Here is a 20,671-nt window from a genome sequence, read left to right as displayed (position 1 = left end):
GCTTTATGAAGCTGCCAATCAAGAGGCACTATAAACTTGTCAAAACACTCAAATAAAAATGTATTACATTGAATCCTTTTACTAAGTCAAGTTTTCTGTTGTTTTTTTTTCTTTCTCTTGCTCAATAGAGCTTGAGCAAGCCACATGAGTAAAAGTAGTAAAAGCCATATTAAGGGAATAACAAAACCTGTTAATTGTTCATTAAAATCTTCTTAATTCTCAATGGAACAACAGCTACCAGTAAAAAGCAACATTACAATTTTCAGTATTTCAATTACACTTAAGGTACATTCAGTAGATACACTACATATACATAAACGGTGTTCCTTGCCAAAAGGTTTTACTCAGCATAGGATATAGAGTATGGTATCTAGTTTTCAAATGGTTATAAGTACTGTATTAATACTGTAAAAAAAATATCAGTTAAACTGATACAAAACAAGCCCCTGACTGAGTTTGAAAACATGGCTATAGATTGTCAAATTACTGTGGGTGCCTCAGGTGCCTGAGAATATTTTACACCACAGATTTACCTGGCTTCAGCAAGGGCATGGGTCACTAAAATATATCAACCATAATACAGCGGATCAATGACTTTTCTTCCTCTTTCCCTTTCAAGTGCTGCATTTTCAGTCATCACTACATAGAATCCAACATGATCCTCTCCACAGAAAAATACCCACAGAGAATCTGTCGGCCAGACCGACTTGTGAGTGGGCCGCTAATGTGAAAATATACAGAGGCTCCACCAACAAGTGGAACACTGGCAGCATTTTACATGAACAAATAGCTCGACTCGCTAGTCAACACAAGTTGGATGCAAAATAATGTCAAGGGAATGAACTGAATTAAAGCTGAAATATTCTACAGCATGTCCGCCACGCAAATGTATACCTGCGGAGGGGCTGAAGAAAGAGGATTGTATTCCCACAATAGTGTTCTTTGCTGTTTTAAAAACGGATCTGTTAGTAAAAGTTAAAAGTTAAAAGTTATTAAATTCCTCAAGGACAGGCTTGAAAATCTATGGTTCCTTTGTACTGTAAGAGTTTGTCCAAATAAAAGATCCATGTTTTTCTAAAATGTTATGAATGGTTATATGACTATCCCTCCACTAAAGTAAAAAAGGTTTTTGCAAATCTCTACAAAGATGTTTTGCTGTCAAAGCACCGTTCATAATTACCTCTCTTTGGCTTTGCTGTTTACAGAGTTTTGTTTAGAAGTGGCGGTGGTGTGGATCATACCTCGCATTCTCGGGAGCCTGAGATGGTATAGGTGCACGGTCCAGTCCCATTCACAAGCACATCCATGGCCTCTGAATTGGTGGGTTTGTAGTCCACATAGTACTCCTGTAGGGGAGAACTCAGAGTGCGTTCCGTCTCTCTGGACTTCTTACGCCGCTTGCGAGCTGCAGCTGAATTCTCCTGCAGCTGCTTGACACTGCTGGGGTAACGCTTCCAGGACACGTAGATCACCAGGAGAATCATGGCAACGGACAAAAAGAGAGCGACACTTCCGGCCACAATTTTATGAAATGACACGGGTTCCATTTCCTGCTCTGGTGGAACCGCAACAGATTGGGTAACACTTGGCATCGTAGGACCTTTGATGGTGCCATCTCCTCTCTTTTCAGATCCAGCAGGTGAGGTTTGCATTGACGGGCGTAGGTCATACTGTCCTGGGACGCTGTATGAGGTTGGACGAAAACTAGCTGTCAAGGATGTCCCAGTGTTTGATTGACAAACACCGAAAGCATCAACGGCATCCAACACTTTTTCACCTTGGGCTTTCTTTGGAGAGGCACAGATCATGGTTGTCTCCTTAGCACCTTTAAAGTTCCTCAACCACACTATCAGGGGACAGATTGCCGGGCTACAGTCCCATACATTCCCAGCCAAACTAATCATTGTTAAAGAGACCCAGGCATCCACAACCTCCTGGGTGACATTGGTTAACTTGTTGGAATCCAGATTGAGGGTCAGAAGGTTGGGCAAGTTTTGGTATACCACCGCATCCAATTCCGTCAGATCATTTCCAGACAAATCCAACTTCTGAATCGAGACCCAGGACCAGGTTAAGCCCTGACTCATTGAGCGAATTCGATTCCATTGCAGATACAGTGACCGGAGATTATAGAGGCGAGGGAAGTGGGAGAAATTTATTTTTGAGAATTGGTTATGCTCCAGATGCAACTCAGTGAGCTTCACCAGGCCCGTGAAAGCATTTCGGTTAATGCTTCGTAAACGGTTGTAGCCCAGGTCCAGGAATTCAATATTTCTGCAATCTTGGAAAAGACGTACCGGGAGGTTTTTTAAAGAGTTTGAGCGAACATGAAGACTCAGAAGCTTCCGTAGACCTTGGAATTGTCCCGGCTGCAGGGCTTCAAGTTTGTTGTACGAAAGATCCAGGTTTCGCAAATTAGGTACAGGGTGAAAAGTGGTGTTGTGGAGCGATGTGATCTTGTTTGAACTCAAAATGAGCTCTTTCAATCTGCGAACCCCTTGGAAGGCCACCGCATCCACAGTCGCAATGTAATTATGGTCCAAATATAGCCAAATGAGGTGATTCAGTCCAACAAACTGTCCCGCACGAAGACTCATGAGGCTATTGTAGCGCAAAGACAAACCCTCGCATCCTCCGGAAAGGTTCTTGGGTACATCTCTGAAGGCGCTTGATTCGCAGTACACAATTTTCCCATCACATCGACAGCTTTTTGGGCATGGGCGCTCACTCAGCGATGGGCTCGCGGCCAGCCACACCTGCATCAGGAGTTGGACTAGTAGCCAGCGACGCTGCAGAGCAGAGCCTAAAGAGGGAGAGACAAGGAAACGACAATAAGACGTTTTGCACTCACAAACAAAATCATGAAATCCATGGACAATTGAATCCCAAACTAGGCATATTAAGCAGATTTCTTCAATGCTGAAAACTGGGGTAAAAAGACATTTGGATGAAAGCTAATATAAAACCAGTGAGGTGTCGAACCCACTGCCTGAACTATACGGACCAAAAAGGCAGAACATGAACCCAGACTTGCTGACTACACGGTTAAAAATAGCACTCTCTGTACCTAGTTTTTGTTCAATTTTACTTTCATACCCTGAAGAGGTCAGCGACTTTCCCTCATATCACTCGTTGTTCCAGAGGAGAAAGAGATTTTTTCACTGGAGTCATTCCCTTTAACAGAGCTACTAATGATATGTCATTAAAATACATTGATTTCCCCTTGAAAGGTTGCTGTGAGGGTATAAAGGTTGTGCGAGGGTATCCACTTTCTGTTTTGCATTCACCTATTGTCGCGTTCATTTTCTCACAAGGCATTAGCTTAAAGTAAAGAACAAATTGTTTCAGAATGCGTTTGTATCTCTGCTTTAATAATTTAAGATGAAGAAAACCTTGCGTCATGTAGATGTCTTACGAAATCTCTTCATTTTAACTGTCACTTCACTTTGAGATTTGTTTTTTTAAAATGACTAAAATGGAATGGATAGAAAGATGGTACGTCTTTTTTCAGGCTGATGCTCAGTGCACGGAATGATGGTTGTAATTTGTGCATCATCAAGACAAACATTAAAATTCTCTACTAATGTAGGGAAGCTTCCCAAGCCCACTTTAGCGGTAAAACTGCATTTACAATTTTACACTCTTGTGGCAGTAAAGCTTGGACTACTTTTCTTGTTGTAGCTTGCGACTTCCTTGACTTGTGAATTAATATAAGCACGGAAAGCAAAAGTCCGTAGGAACATTTCAGGCATCATCAATTTTAAGATGGTGCAGCAATTTCTAAATAGGCGAGAGTAAAAAAAAAAAAAAAAAAGTAATGGTCAATAAATCTAAACTCTGAGGCAACGTTCAGCGTAATCGGTCTGATTTAAAAAATTAACTCAACCTCAATTTAAAACGACAGAAGTGCGATATATTATTTTGGTTATTAATGTGACTATTATAACTCATTTTTGTCTTGGGAAGGGCTTTTAAAGACTTTGAAAAATGTGGATATTCAGTTATGCATATGACCGTTTATTTTTTTTAAAATTTGGAAATAATTATTCAGACGTGACAAAAAGTGCTGTATCTAAACAACTTGACTGTTTATTATGCCTCACTTGAACAAGTCTGTGTCCTTATAGGGCTAAGATCATGACTATATCTCCTTAAAACAATGATTCATTCCTTCTTTCAGATGATAGAGAAAAACCCCCGTTGCTCCAATTTACCAAATGTATGATTCATTTGCTTTCGGGGTTGCATTATTTCTTTGAGTTCCAGCCTTCCCCACAAAAAGACACTTTACTCCCCTCACTGACACTGGATGTGGTCTAACGAGCGCTGGCGGTGCTAATGCCTCTATAAGCCATCTCCATTCCCGTCCGTCCTCTAATGCTATTCACAATGGCGCTCAACTCCCCCTCCGAGATGTCACTCAATGAGCTGGTGTCTTGATTTCCTCGATGCCTAAGAAGCATCTCAGTATGCATATATACGCTTAAAGCAGAAACGCTATTATCAATGCCCTTGACTCGTGGTCCACTGGATGTTTTCTGATATAATAGCCGTCGTATTATCAAAATTCAAAAGGCAACATGGACACATCATGAACTTGTCAGTAGGCAAGATGCAGATTCACTTACTGATGATAATGATGATTACAAGTGTTACGCACTACTGCACACTGTGAATTAGTAAATCATTATGACTTGTTGCCTATTGAATTAACTGGAAGAAAAAAATGAATAAAAAACTCAATGATTCCTGGGCTATTTTTGAGTAATTATTTCATAATCATTATTTTATCATTTTGTTTGCATTTCTATGTGTTTTTCAAAAAATATAAGTGTGAGGCAAGAGAAGGAAATCTCCACATATCTGCAAGAGGGAATTTCCTGTACGGACTTTGAAGTATCCCATTTGTCCGGGGAAAATAGTTTACACTGAAAAATATGGTTGAAAAATAAATTCTATTAAAACAGGAAAAAAGACACAAAAAAGGTTAAAATTTTGTTTTCAAAAAATGTAAAATAAATGACTGAAACAATTAACCCTTGTGTTATCTCAGGGTCTCTCGCTTCCAGAAATACATATGAAGTGGACAAAACATTGAATATGCCGCTGGATAAATGTATATAATTACCAGAAGAAAGAAAATAACTCCTTTAGATTAATTTACTTTTTACTTTGTTATTATGAAGTGTAAATATATATATATATATATATTATATATATATATATATTTTTACTATTCTTTCATTTGTAATTTATTTTCTGTTTTACTCACGCAACTTATTTGTTTCTGTTTTTCATTGAAATTTAACTCCCTGTTTATCATAGTAATTCAAAATGTTTAAGGCGACAGGGCAGGAGCAGGAAGTTGCCAAATATCCAGAAAAGGTAGTTGCATCCAGGTTAAGGGCCAAAATAAAAATGGGTTTGAGGTATCCCCTGTCGATCACCTTGACCCAGAGACAACATAAAGCATACCAAAAACCCATTTGTTTTCAGGTCTCCGGGTCACCTTGACCCTGAGATAACAAAAGGGTTACAATACATTACATATTGCATTCACTTTCAAAACTACCTTGGTGTTGTTATTGTAGTTATTTTTTTATTCATCATTACTAGTATTTTTAAATTAGTCATTTATTTTATGTTTTATATTTGTAATTCATTTTTCTGTTTTCATGGAAAAGGGCCAGACAGTAACAGGAGAAAATGTGGTTTCAGGTTCTATCAGGATTTTGAATTAGCTGGATAATTCAAGAAAAAAATAAACCTTAGAGTGGAAAAATGAAATGTGCATGAAACACATGAGAGAATACCAGAAACAAAATAGATTAATGACTCTTTTGTTCTTTGAGTGCAAAATACTACTGTAATATAGAATACAATAGAATATATTCAAAACATCTTTCATACTTTCTGCCTGTCTTTGCTGCAAGTTCTCCATTGAAAATGGTGTGTGTGCAGGGAGAGCGAGTGCACTTTACCACTGACCTAAAATAAAACCAAATGTAGCTTAATAATGTGGCAAATGGACTCACTAACTGGTGCAGTTTGAGTGCACAGCAGTGGCTCATTGCTTTTTGCTGCCTGCGTCTGACAAAAAGTGATTGCTTGAATCTTACCAATGAAGTCCACATCGATGCGGGACAGCTGCCTTGCTCATGGATAAAACACAACCCCATAGTCCTGCCTTTTGCTATTCGTGTCAAATGATCTTCTCATGTAATTATCTTGAGTCGATGACTCATTTTTTAAAATAAAAATACTGCGTTCTGTTTTTCCCGTGTACTCATGAGATAAACTGTAAATGAGAAATGCGGGAATGTTTTGATAATACTATGTTTGCAACCAACCACCTACACACACGCACCCACACACAGAATGTGTTCTGTCGCAGGGAAAGCTACAAAAAACGGGGACATCTTTTATGCTACATGTCTGATACTGAATTCTGTTCGTACAAAAATGTTCAGGGCAAAGAGTCTATACTGTATAAATAAGTACTGAAAAAGACAAACCTTTTTTTTGAAAATGTATTGAAGTTATAGCTGGACAATGTTATTATTTTTGCTTCTGTATTTTTGTGTAATCACACATGACAGGAGCCAATAAAAGATATGTTCTTAGTATATAGAACATATTTAAATATGATTGCAACCAAACTGCCTCTATATAAGTTCTGCTGCTTACTTTTCTAGTTTTAAAGCAACAATATCCACTAGTATTTTTCTTATTTAATTTTGTAAAACAATGCTTGGGTAACTTTGCCAAGTCTTTGAGAGTCAAACTGCTTTACCTTAATGGGTCAGAGACGGTGTTTTTTTATATGAAGTACTAATATATTCTTTTTAGTAACGGGGAAGAAAACACAAAACACAAAGTGAAAACACAAAAGTTTAGAACATTGCAGTCACACCGTTTGGACAGAAACGCATTTTTAAATCTTGGATCGGACCTTAAAAACACATTAAATACAAACCTTTTGTCTGTATAAAAACATTTCTAGTTTGAGTTTCAACTTAATCATAGTTATCTTTCTTACGAAGTCAATTCTTGACTTAAGAAAATCAGGGAAAAGCCTGCACAAATAAGAATGTCTTAAGATTGTTCTTGAAGGAGTCCATCAAACACAGAGGGAGAGGAGGATTGTTCCAAAACTTAGATGCAACTGGTATATTGGAACAATCAGCAGATTCTGATCCACAGACCTAAGAGCCCGAGCTGGGATGTAAGGCTGGATCAGATCAGTGATGTAAGGAGGAGTCTGACCATGAATGACACTGAAAGTAAGAACCAGAATTTTAAAATTGATCCTGAAAGAAACTGGCAGCCAATGCAGAGTTTTAAGGATCGGAGAAATGTGAGTTCTTCTACTAGAGCAGATCAGAATTCTCGCTGCATTTTTGTATTAAATGCAGGCGAGACAGCTCTTCTTAGTTTAGACATGAAAATAAACTACAATAGTCCAAACGGAAAGATAAAAATGCATGGATTATAAAATCAAGATCGTGTTGTGAAATAATTTTCATAAATTTAGAGATTTTTTTTTTTTTTATGAGAAAATAGCAACATAAAGTAGTATGTTGTATTATTATAATATATCTTAACTATAATTTTGACCTAATTCAAGTTGATGTCTAATCTCTAAGAGTTATATACTATTTCTAAAAACAATTTTAATAGTAATTTCATTGGGACAAGGACTATATGATTCAGGTTTGTTGATCCTAAACCAGAAGGTTTGTGAAAAGGTTGCAAGCAAAAAGTCTGGTGAAAGCACATTTGTGCTCAAGTGGTCTTCGCTGTCCTGGTGAAACAAGAGCAGCTGTCCCTTTACTCAGTGGAGGTCCATGTTCTCTGAGGGCTCATCTAGTTATGTTGATGTGAAAACAAACCATTTTAGAGACTCCCACTCCAGAACACAGCGTTGGTCATGTTCGGGTCGACTGCTTAAGGGCTGACAGCCACCACTACTTCACTGCTCAACTTAATTACCTATTTCCGTCGTTGCCGACATGTTGAGGAGGCAATTAAACCAGCATCTTATTTTTTCTCGCCTAACTAAAGTGTCATCTAGTGTTCATAGTTGTGTCAGTGGTTGCAATTCTATCTTTTAGTATATTAAACATTTTGTCAGTTTCTGGAAAAATACAGAATAGTTTGTTGGTTAGAATATTAACACCAGAAAAATACTCTAAATATCCAACGTCTGTGCATTTAATACTCGGACAATATGTTTTGTTTGATTTCACTGGAGACCAATAATAGAAATTGATATTAAATAAAGATTTTGGACAACATTTTTCGGGAAGAAGTCACTTTATTTGTAAAATTGTGCTTTTTAAGATTAAAGCAGCAATCTGTAACTGGTTGAAATTGATATATTTAAAAAAATATTTTTTTGTTACAATTGGTTAGAAGTCTTTGATTATGTTAGCGATTCTCTACATCTCATTTACCGTCTCATTCTATCCTTAAAGACCATATTTTCACGATATTTTGGCTATAGTTAACCTCTAATTGCTTTTATAGCCAAATCAACAGTAGATGACGCTGCTGACACACTTTAGCTGGGATTACAGATGACCCTGTTCAGGATTACCTGTGTGGAATAATGAATTAAGAGAGCCACTTAAATACTTATCCAGGATCCGGCAAGTAACATCAACCGCACAAAGCTGCTTGTTTGGATTCCTAAATAAAGCCGATCCAACAATACTCTCACACAATAAAATAGTTTGAATCCACCAGAAGGCCTGCATTCAAATCATTCTCAACGCAGTCAGATAATTTTGGACTCTTTGCTGCAACAGTAGGAATGCCTTGAACTGGATCTGTTTCGTAAGTAAAATTGTGTAATTACCACTAAGATGTCTCTTTGTTCGGCTCCAGCTGGGGCTTCTTTCCCCATTAACAATCCCACCCGAAGGTAAAGCCAATCTCTAATGATATGCTCCATGAAACATTACTGTGTTGCATGCTGGTAATGAAGAGCATTACGGTTAGCTACGCGGCTAAAGGAATTGCCAGCATAATGCCGTCTGATCATAAAATAGTTAAGACTGAATTTAGTAAAATGTTTTTCTGCCCGTTTATGAGGTTTAGCATTTGAGCATCTTGTCGAAACAGTGAAAATTGTTGTTTTCATTTCAAGTGGAAATGTTATGGTTACCAGTGGTGTGGTGGTGAGCCACAAATAACACATTTGATGGTGGACGCAGAGTGCATTGGAATCTGAACACGCACCATAAATGGCCTCCTGGCCAGATTTATCCTGTTCCGGGAGGTCAGAGGGGTCATGGCTGATCAAGGCTCGTTGATGCTCAATGGCTTGTTCATGTGCTCAACTCTGAGACATCTAAGCGATGTGACGACTACAAACAAACGTAAAGGCTGTCCCTGATGGACAGCTCCAGGAAACCTATTCCTTTTATGACTTTTGATAAAAATTTGAAGACTACTATGTACTTAATAGGAAACGTTTTTTTCCCCTTTTTAGATAAACCGAACTGATAATGTTGGAAAGGGCTGGCTATTACAAAGACACTGCTCCTCAAAGTGAGGTATTTTCTCTTAAATTTAAAGTGAAGGAAATTGTAAAAAAAAAACAATCATATTCTTGTTAGCTTAGGCAGTTGATTACAGTGCTAACTGCAGTCATTCAAAGGTGAAATTGACCACCTTGTAACGCTTCTGTATTTTGCCGATTGTGATCTTAATACTGTAAAAGTCCAATTAAATATCACAACAATCATTACTAATATAAAAATTGAATATTTTGAACTATAGAAAACACGTCCCAAATGAAGTAACTATTGTACATTTTATATGTTATTTTTTTATTCATTATTTTTTAATTCACATTAAGCAAACACTGCCTAGAGTCATGAGTAGAAAAACTTACTTACTTACTTACAGAACTAAGTCTACAAGGTTAAACCATAGTTTGAAACGAAATATACGATTGACTAATCTCTTTTGGAGGAAGAATGGTGGTTATTATTGAACTTAATAAATCTATAAAAGCAGTTTTTTTCATTTCAATGTTTGTCCTACCATCTGCATTATTGTATCTACAAAAAATACATATGACTTAATTCCTTTTTTTTTAATGATTAAAGCTTAATTACTTGTTATGTGACATTTACCAAGTATCATATTGTTATTAAAAAAAGGGATTTCTCACTGTAATATCTTATTATTTACAGTCATACAAGAGAAAGATCTGGAGCAGCTACAGTATGTAAGACATGTGGCATTGCTTTTGGGACCAATTTTAATTTACTGTAGAGGCTTTTTTTTTTTTCAATCCCCATATGGAACCCTTGTAAGACAAATGTTCTATTTGCAAACCCGGAAATCTCCCCTCCATCTCTGTGCCGATTAACATCTGTTTTCAGCTTAAGACTGAGCACAACTTAGTCATGAGAATCATTTGCAAACCCCAAGTTAGAAAGTTTCCAGGGTATTTATGCGTGCATGTATACATCACTTTTTCTTTTTTTTTCCTTCAGGTTTGTGCACCTGCTGTAGGAGTCATTTTTCAGCCGCTTCTGTTGATCATCAAACTCGAAAACAGGAAGCCAGGCCCCCATGATTAACCATATATGGTTGGTTTGCTGTACAGATAAATTTCCGCCGGGGTCCAAGAGCCTTTACAGTTAGGCTTTGTGTGCTGTCGTTGCTTATATTGATGTGGTGCAGTAACCCACTGTGGGTCGATATATCATGCAGCTTTAAAATTAATAGCACAGCTCTTCCAGTGAACTTGCTTATATGTAGATCCAAGATTAGACTACCTAAAAACTACAATATCACACGAGAATAACAAGACGTTGGTTATAATTTAAAGGATTATAGAAGCAGTTTTTTTTTGTTTGTACTGAAACCTCATATTAGTCCTTAAAAAAAATGAATACATAGAAACCATTTTTACAGGTTGATTCTCAACCCAGATTGTGTGACTGAAATCTGGCGTTTTCTTAAGTCATGGTGAGGGATGGGGGGGGGGGGGGTCAGCAGTGGACTGGAACTGGGCAGTGAAAGCTTGGTACAGATGAACTACATCCCATGATTATGCAGAGCCACGCTTTATAAAGTTGACTGGCTTCCAACATGAAGGTGATTAGCATTCCGGTCCAAGTCAATGAGCCAGTCACCCTAACTAGTGAAGGGGGGGAAGAAACCGAATGATATTTCACATTTGTTTGGATGGATTTTGCAGCAAAAAAATCTCGAGCGCACGACGACGCACACACACCGGGAGTGTTGCACCGAACCATCCTTTTGGTGGAGATGAGGATGGAAGATCCATCAGGCAGATTCTTTTTTTTTGGGGGGGGGGGGTGGTTTTACAAGAATGAGGGGTGTGATGGGTGAAATGTGGGGAAGAGATAAGAAGAGAAAATAACTTACCCATATCCGCGTATCTGTCAGCTCCAGCCCACGGTTTTTTTGTTTTTTTATTGGGTCTTAAAACGAGACATTCGTTCCTGCATTACGCGTGCTTCCTCAGACAGGTACCGTCCCGATCCGCCGGTCCGGTCTCTTGGCGCAGACGCCAACTCCGGATCCTACACCTGCCCTTTTTTTTTTTTTTTTTTTCTTACTCTCCCGGACTTGAGGTGTGTTTATCCTGCGTTGTGAAGCAACAGAACCGAGTCTAACACCAAGTACATCCACTCCCGGGTGATGGAAAGAAACAATCCGGGGTCCCTGGTTTCTTGGCACCGGATTCTCGGTCCCGTTCGTTCAAGTTACAGCCGGGGGCGATACCGCAGTATGAGCAAGTCACATCCAAGTCCACCATGGCGTTGCATATCCGTCAAAATCCATCTGGCCAAAAACTTCACCAGCACATCACGAACACGAGCAAAAAACCAGAGCAATAACGTCGTTCCTAACTGGGGGGGGGTGATGCTGAGTCTGGTCCAAGTGGAGAGTCGGTCCTGTGATGTCCAGTAATATTACGTCAACTAACAACAATAAAAAACCCGATCCGAACGACCAAAAGCGTCAAATCCTTTGCTTATAATGTTTCCCCAAATGTTTTTCTCATCCTCGTTTCTCGTTTGCTTCTCTCCCTGACATGCAGCGCCAGGCTCTGGTTAATCGCGTCTGCGTGTCAAAGCAACTTTGACGCACAGAATCCGAATGCCCTCTTCTGGCGAGACTGCAACCCACTGCTGCTGTGTGTTCCACACAGACGGATTACATGGGACCACGACTCCAGATTTAATGAGGGATAGGAATTGGAGGATGTGGGGGAAAAAAAAGAGTGATTTTAAACAAGGAAGAAGAAAAAAAATCCATATTATCTTTAAAAAAACAAAAAACAAACATTGACTCACGCAAAGAAATTATAACAGAAAACAACTACAACAAAAAATAAAAATAAATATATAATACATTATTATTAATATATATTAACTGTTATTATTATTATTGAGATAAATCCATGAATGGTAATAATCTGAGGCGCCCTTAAGAATGAGGATCATCTTCTCCAGGGTTAAGATGGATGAGATGAAATGCAAACGTCTAAATTTACTACTTGTCTATAGCATAAAAAATAATTTTCAGGATAGTATCAGAGTTTCTAAAATATGATTGAGGTGTGCACCAGGTGCTCAGATGTTGTGACCATGTCTAACTACTAGGATTTTTTAAATATTGTGATTTAAGCAGGGAAGCAATTGTTTAACCCTTGTGCGTCAAGGGGACTCGTTGGCCAAAAAAAATAAATGTGTTTAAGATAACACAAGGGTTAAGAATGAGGATCAGCTTCTCCCTGATTATTGGTTAAATATTAAATAGCTTCTCAAGAGAGTGAAATATGGATGAGCTGAAAGACAAAAGTCCTAAATTAACAAGCTGATCCATGGCTTCAAGGAAAGAGTTACAGGATAGTATCAGAGTGCCTTAAAAATGATTGAAGTGTCGAAGACACCAGGTCGGGTTCGGCATGACTTTTCACTGAATTCCTTTTCAATTATAAATTATGTTATTTAAATAAGTCAACTATGGTTGACGAAATTATCACAGGGAAAAAAACGGCTTAAAGAGCCGAGAGGTTAAAGAGACCGAAGTAAAACCTGTATCAATTATTCTTTTAGTAGTAGCAACTCTTAGTTACTTTTGTAAACAAATATACAATTGAATTAATGACACAACTTGAACAGAAGTTCAAAATAAAAAAAAAGACTTGAATTTTTAACCAGTTCACCAAATAATTCAGAATTTCTTCAAGGAAAGATAAGAAAACGCTTTTAGGAATAAGCATCAATAATTGGTATTTTTAAGTTGTGTAGTTTTTCTAAAAAGCATGTGTGACATTTAAAAAGTCTCGCTTTTACAATAAAAATAAAAAAATCTGCATTTTACATTCTCTATTTTAATTTTACAGTTCAGGAGACTGTGGAATGAATTCTGCTCAACAGCTGTAAATGGTTCACATGAATGAGAGACATTTTAAAAATACAATACAAATATAAGTACTAACCGAACTGAAACATGAATTTCAAACAAAAGTGAAGGCATTGCATTGGTCGAGGAATTTACATATACCCTGGAACTTTGGATGAACAGGAGCTTGTTGAGGCGGATTGGGAATCCTGCAGGGATGCCACCTGGTTGAAGACCCACTGGGATCTTTCAGGCTTGCCCAGATTCAGGAGGTCACCGGCAAACCTGGTCGCAAACGAATTGCTCCACAAGGAAGTAGATATACTGTGCATCTTAAATTAAATGCTTGATTGATACAATACAGCTCATATACAAGAGCTGCAACTCACTTTCTCAGTTATACCTCCTGGCATTTGACAATACTTTGATGTACAAAAAAAAAGAAAAGAATTATAGAGCTCATAATCACCTGTTTGTTTTTCCTTCAGTTTGAGTCGTGAAGTATTAAACTCTACCTCACTGTCAAGACGATAAAACAAGCATTGTCACTGTTCTATTTCCCTGCGCCTTGATGTATAAATAGGAGCAGAATGTCAAAAAACTACCAAATAAACATAAATCAAAGGCTTGATTTTTGAGGCTGCATTGCACAGGTTTATCAGTTGAACAGGTCGAGACGGTTGCAATTGCCGTTTAGCAAAGCATCATGTGTGGGAAAAACCAACAGTAGCGAATCGACAGTGCCACCATAACGCCCCCCTGCTGCTTCAACCCAGATGCTTTTTTTTATTTTTTTTAAATCTTCCTTTAATAAGGGAAATATGTTGAATATTTAATGTGCATTGCTAACTAGAGAACAAGACTCATTTTGCCTTCAGAATTCATGTATGGTCTCAGCTCAGAAGAGAAACGTTTTGACCCTTATGTCTGACCGTAGCTTCACATGCTTATACATGTTATGTTATGGCTCTACTCTTTCCCCTGCAGCTGATCTTGCAGGTGTGCCCAGCCAACAACTGATGCCTCTGCCACGAAACGCGCCTCCTCATTTTAACTGATGGTTTATTATACCCGGTAACAGCGAGCCATATTGTAGATGAGTCTTAGTCAGACCATCTGTCATATTAATGTCAATGTCAATGTGATCCTGTCGAAAGAGCGATTTTTCATGATACCAACTGTCTGACTATTTACTGTTTCACACATTTATCATCTCACTGTAGGTCGAGAGGTTCTGGCTCTGAGATTATCCGACACCATTAGACTGACACCTTATACAAAAATACCTCTCAACACCTGTTTTTTTGCTTCCAAACTATTTAGCTGCTGATTTTTAGTCCGTTCAACAAGCTGAGGCCTTTTCGCTGATGTTGCGGAACCGACTAATTCCCACTGAATTTATGGTGATCCGAATACCTTCAGCCCATGGGCAGAAAAATGTGATATTCAAGAACTGTTTTTTTTTTTTATCTCTCTCTGTTGAATTCCCTGACAAAATATATCGCTCTTCGTTCCCCAGTGTGTTTGTTAGCTTGGCTATATCAGTACTGATTAAAACTAATCTAAAAGATAATTGTCTTTCAACCTTTTGCCATTTGTTGCTTGGCAACACATATTTGTGCTCACTGTTGTTTCTATACGTTTGTCTCTTGTAAAAACAAACTAAATTGAATGTTTCAGACTTTATTGAAAAACATGGAAATGCATAATTTAGAGAAGAGTGTTTGTTGATCTATAAAATTACACAGAAGTGCCGCAAGTATTTAACAGGTGCACGGAACACATTTTTTCTTGCTTTGTTAGTTAAGCCAAACAAAACCATTGTTGACGGCGCAGACTCGTCTACAGATGCAGCTCAACACAGCTCAAATGTTGAAGCTAATTTGCTAATGCTAGCACAGGATTACTTACTATAGTACTTATATTATCTTTGAAGTTTTTCGTGCATATCTTAGTGATTTATTTTTGACTTCTGTCATTTTATATTACGTTAATAGTTTATTTTAAATATCTCAATATTGTTATATCTTCAGTCTTTATCCAGCGTGTTTATTGTAATATGTTATTGTATTTTTTTAATTCTATTTTTTGTTACTGTTGTTCTTTTTGTTTATTCCCAGAAGTTTTATTTTTGAATTTTGTTATTTTAAGACATGTTTATCTGCAACCAGTGTTAAAGTAACTACAGTATCTAATTAGACTTTCTGACCACGTTTTTACAATCTCGTTTTCAAGTATTATTCTTGGTAATAATGCATCGTCGATAGGGTTGTCGCCTTTAGCTTGTCATACTCTGATGCGAGTAAAGATTTGCCTGTCAATACAAAAAATACAGTGTTTAGTCTAAAGAGAAACGTCAGTTAAAATCCGTTTTGACTTGTTTCATTTGCACATTTAGATTCATTCTACTGTAAATCTCACCATTCATGTGCATATAAAATAAATGTGTGTCTTTATTATTATTTAAATAAATAAAACAAGAGAAAGACCAATTTTTATTTTAGATAATAAATAAGAAATATAGTCTTTTGATAAAAAGGACAATTGTATTTAAAACTAAAGGATTACAAACATTAAAAGTTGACTTTATTGGTAGTTATTATATAAGAATTTAAAAGGTAATATATACACAATGATGAACAAAAATACACAGGTTATAAATGGTCTACATTAACGCCCAGGTTCCTGTCACAGGATGTATTTTTAGTGTCTCCAGGGTGTGCGACCTCTAGGTTCAGTCTCCTCCATGTCCGCATTCGACAGGGCCGTGTTTCGAGGATGGTCTTTTCTTTTTTCGATTTCCTCAGATCTCGAGCCAAATAAAATAATCTAAACTTGCCTCAAGGAGATGTTCCACCTGACACTGACTTCCCTGAGTGGACGCTATGAATGTGAATCGTTCCGTGACTACCAAGCAAATGCCAGAGATAGACATGGATTGAAAAATAAAACTTTGTCTCCGTCTGCTATTTCGTTCGCCTTTTTCGGTGACATTCCTCTGCAGAAATCGACTCTTAAGGAATAAATAAATACAAAATTACGAGCAAACCTTTAAACATAAAGTGTGGGTGAAGTCTGTTTTAAATGCCTTCAATCTATGATTGGCGGGTGAAGCTCCGTGTGCAGTGTGTTTTCATAGCTCACTGATCTACGATAAATTGCTTTAAACAGCTGTTCTTTTAAAACCCAGCATCATTTTTAAACTCAAGGCACAACCTACCAAGTTCTTAAAACCATGACACTGTGTCATGATCCATCATTGGAAGCCACACAAAAAACATGTTTGTTCTATGTAATAAGAAGGTATGTTTTAAGTATATATATATAATTTTTCAGTATTTGCACATGTATGACAACTCAAATCTTAAATTTCTTATTTTAAAGAGGACTTTTTCAAGCAAAAAATATAATATTAGACAACATCCATACAAGAATTCATAGTTGGAGTTATTGGAATTTTGTTATTAAATTCATAGGGCTCATGCTTTCGCCAACATGTTAAATATACCAGTACACTTTGGCAGCGTTGATACACAAGCTCTGCCAACCACTGAAAAAGAGACATTTTTCATGGCACTCACCATCACGTCGCTGCTATAAGAATTACCATTGGTCTGCAAACCAAAGTGAGAGGTGACATTTTTCAACTCAAAAACCGTGATGAAATATTAAATGCAAGTGTGTTGGGTAGAAATGGATCAAATAACACATTTTCCCATAAAGTGCTTCATCTTGTTGCGGTGTAATGGTCGCCATCAGTTGTGCTCTTCTGTCGGCATACAAGCTCCCTTTTGAAAATCACTAACATTATTTTATTTTGGTTCACTGTCTTAATGTGTTTCTTTTTTTTTCAAATATCTTCTTTCAATGTAGCCTGCTTTCAAAATTTGGCTGGTTTGAACAATGCAGAAATATCTCAACCCTTTTACTATGATAATAATTTGGATTTTACCAGATTATTTCAATTTTAATCATTGCAATGATAGTTTAAATACCAAGAATATAGGAGCTTTTACATTTTTTTGACATCATGATTCGATAAATAGAATGTTAACACTGAATTTTACAGGATGAAATGTAAAAGAATGTGAATCAAAATGTTCAGATGTCAACATCCACACAGCAAATACAGTACAGCAAATAAATAAATAATGTAAAATAATTAATACAGTAACATGCATAATGCTGTATTTCCCCATTCTGTTCTAGTGGACTACCTGTTGTTTTAAAAATGTTATTTCTGATTCACTCTGGTCCACCAGGCAGTGAAGGCAGGGAAAAGGATTGTTAAAAAAAAATAGAGGTGGTTTCAAGCGAAGGTCTCACAGCGAGAAGGTTTTCGGGGGTTCGCTTTTAGCTCAAGGCGATCTGCAGCATTTCTGTGTGAGTTCGTCTGTCTACCTGTGTACATGTTGGTTTTATCTGGGTACTCCAGTTTCCTCCCACAGTCCAAAAACATGTGAAGGTGTGTGAAGGATTGACTACCATAAGTAAGGTGTGGGTGTGTGTATGACTGGTTGTGTGTCTCTTTGTGCCCTGCCAACAGACAGGGATTGGCTTCAGGCCCCCTGTGAACCCTTCAAGGGAATCTGTGGTAGAAAATAAAATAATGATGAATACAATAAGAATGTTATGTATTGTAACTTAAATACAAATGCACAACACGGCTTGAATACATTCCCCTGCGATTCACTCAAAAAAATATAAAACAATAAAAAAAAACACCAATATATTCTTCATTTTCTTGGATCAAATTGCATTTGTCTCTGCAGCTAAATAATTGTAATGTCATTGAATGTTTATCTGGAAACATGCACCACTTGATCAAGCCTGTAAATGCCCAAAATGTATCCCATCCATTTGATCTTATCTTACGTTTTCAAGGCCAGTGCAGCCTGTCTCTCAACAAGCCTGAATATTTCCCTGATCTTCCCACAATAATGCAGACGTATTTTATTACTGATTAGACGAGCTGCATGTCCTCACCATACAAGTGTCTCTTTCATCCATTTCTCTCCCTCGACACTATTGCTTCACTGAATTTTTTTTTTCTCCCTGCAAATGCTTGATTCTATGCCCTGCCTCGTGTGTTTTGTCTTGGCAGGGATGTAAAAGATAAGAAGTAGGCATCTGTGAGTGGCAGTGCTTTGCCATCTGTCAACTGCCCATGGGGTTTTAGTGGATATAATCTCATATGGGTGAAGCATGGACGGGGAAACACTCAGTAGCTCACATGGAACCCATTTTTTACCAACAACAAAAAAGGAAATATGCTTTGATGAAGGGCCTACTGGGGAGATATTGTAGTCTCAAGGATTTCTTCTTCTCTATGGGGTATAGCCATGGATGAAGAAGATTGGAATATGAGACGTCCATCCCCGCAGACCTTTTGTCCCGAATTTGTGTAAGAACTGTCACTGTTAAGCTCGGTCACAAAACTAATTATGGACAAAACCGGTTCAACTTTGCTTTAAAAAACATAGAAACAAGACATTTACATTATGTAAGGTATTAAAAGTGTTCTTTTTCAATTTGACACTCGTTCTACTTTTCGAGGACCACATAATAACAGAAATAATGTGCTTCATTTTAGACATGATTGACAGAATTTCAACATTTTCTTATGATTAAATGTCCTTTATTTGATATTAAAAAAGAAAAAGAACAATTAACAAATTAAGACATCTTTAAAATATTCATAGATAAAAATGTAAGTTCTATTCAGGTTTGCCTTTTAGTTTATAACATGCTTTTTCACTTAAAGGTTTTCAAAAAAAAGCTTAACAACCCCAAACTAGCCATTAACACTGCAAAAAAATCAAATTGTGTTGAAACGTGTCTGCTTTGGATCACATTTGAAGGTTTGAGTCATCTGCTGCCAGAAATATTACTTAAATGTATTTCATTTTCTATTTTTTTGTAATGGAAAACCATTAATGGTTATTACAACATGAGTTTAAATTAACAGTATTTAATTTGTATTATACATTAAACAACAACAATAAGAACAACAACAACACAATTTGTAATAATCTTATTGAAAATGTGGTTAAAATCTATATTTCGATACTTTACATTTTAATATTTTAGGTGCTATAAGTTACTGTCCGTTTATGGGTGAATTCTCTTTTTTGTAAAAATAACAAAAAAGTGTAGATTTATGTTCATAATGAGAATTGGACATATATTTGTACAAAACATATTTACATTCGGCAGCTCATGAATTAGACTAGGCACAGAATTTACATTTTTTGATATTTAATTCCAAACAACCCATATATTACATTGTAGAAGGTCAAAGGTGAAAGGCGTGTCATTTGATAGGGAGTCATCTGCATAAAGCGATATGACAAAGGTTGATAGACTCGGAAGATCAATGAGGTCCAATTACGAGCCACTGGAGTTGCTTATCTGCTTCGGTTTAACTTTGCGATGCCTTGGGTTCTGTGCTTTCATTAAATCTCTGATGTGATTAGAGCGGCTGATTGGCACCAGAAGACGATTATCACCAGACACCATCGCTGGTCGCCTGCTTACGGTTGTGTTCAAAGACAGGATAGAAGCGTCCACAAGGGCAACATTAATGATATGCATTTTTTTTTTATGTGTTCATGCCATGGCACTATTGTGTCGTCTGTTGCCATCTAATTATTTTCCATGTAGCATAAAGTCAATAAGTCTTCAACTTGAGTCCTTTAGCTTGACTAATACGTTATTATCATGTTTATCAGTCGTAATGCTAGTATTAAGATTTAACCTCGTATTACAGTTTAATTCCCTACTCTTCAGAATAATCACTTGTTGTCTCAGGAGAGACCTTGCTTGTAAAGAATCTTCCATTAGCACTAATAAAAATAGAGAAAATGACGGCCAGATAAAGAGGAGAAACCAGCCCAAATGAAAATGCATGTCTGCTTTAATTTGTGAACCTATGAGGGGTTAAGAATCCTCGGAGGTTTCACCGAGGAGACGATCGATATGAATAAGCTAGAACAATAACGGCATCTATAACTTTACAGCAATCCGTGTTTTCTTAATTATAAAACGCATTAGATCCACGGTGGAGTCATGGCAACATGCTGGCGGATTTTAGCTGGACTCGGAACAGAAAGCTCTCTGTGACACAGCACATCCAGCCAATTACTCTGCTCTCAAGAAGCATTCCGGGTTTCCTGTGTCCTCACACCGGCACGCCCACTTTTTTTTTCTTTTTTTTTTGCCACATTTTAATTTGACTGTCCCCCTCTTTTCACTCCATCCCCTCTTTCCT

The 20,671-nt window shown here is 37.3% G+C and overlaps 1 protein-coding gene across 2 annotated transcripts in view; it reads right to left on the bottom strand.

Moving 5' to 3' along the window:
- Positions 1-12,327, bottom strand: part of LOC148079695 (leucine-rich repeat transmembrane neuronal protein 4) — an 86,810-nt gene extending 74,483 nt beyond the window's left edge. The window contains exons 1-2 of one of the 2 annotated variants that reach the window (XM_087791364.1): positions 11,413-12,327; positions 1,242-2,803 (exon numbers count right to left, since the gene is read on the bottom strand). In XM_087791364.1, the coding sequence (XP_087647490.1) occupies positions 1,242-2,803; positions 11,413-11,416 (1,566 nt within the window). In that variant the 5' untranslated portion in view covers positions 11,417-12,327. Of the gene's footprint in view, positions 1-1,163; positions 2,804-11,412 lie in introns of those variants that run through there. The other variant, XM_087791365.1, reaches the window with a different exon arrangement.
- Positions 12,328-20,671: the final 8,344 nt, after the last annotated feature.

The sequence above is a fragment of the Callionymus lyra genome, chromosome 5 (assembly GCF_982586985.1).
Source record: "Callionymus lyra chromosome 5, fCalLyr1.hap1.1, whole genome shotgun sequence".
NCBI classification, from domain to species: Eukaryota; Metazoa; Chordata; class Actinopteri; order Syngnathiformes; family Callionymidae; genus Callionymus; species Callionymus lyra.
Note: the sequence above shows the minus strand (reverse complement) of the source record. Positions and strands in the feature narration are given on the sequence as shown.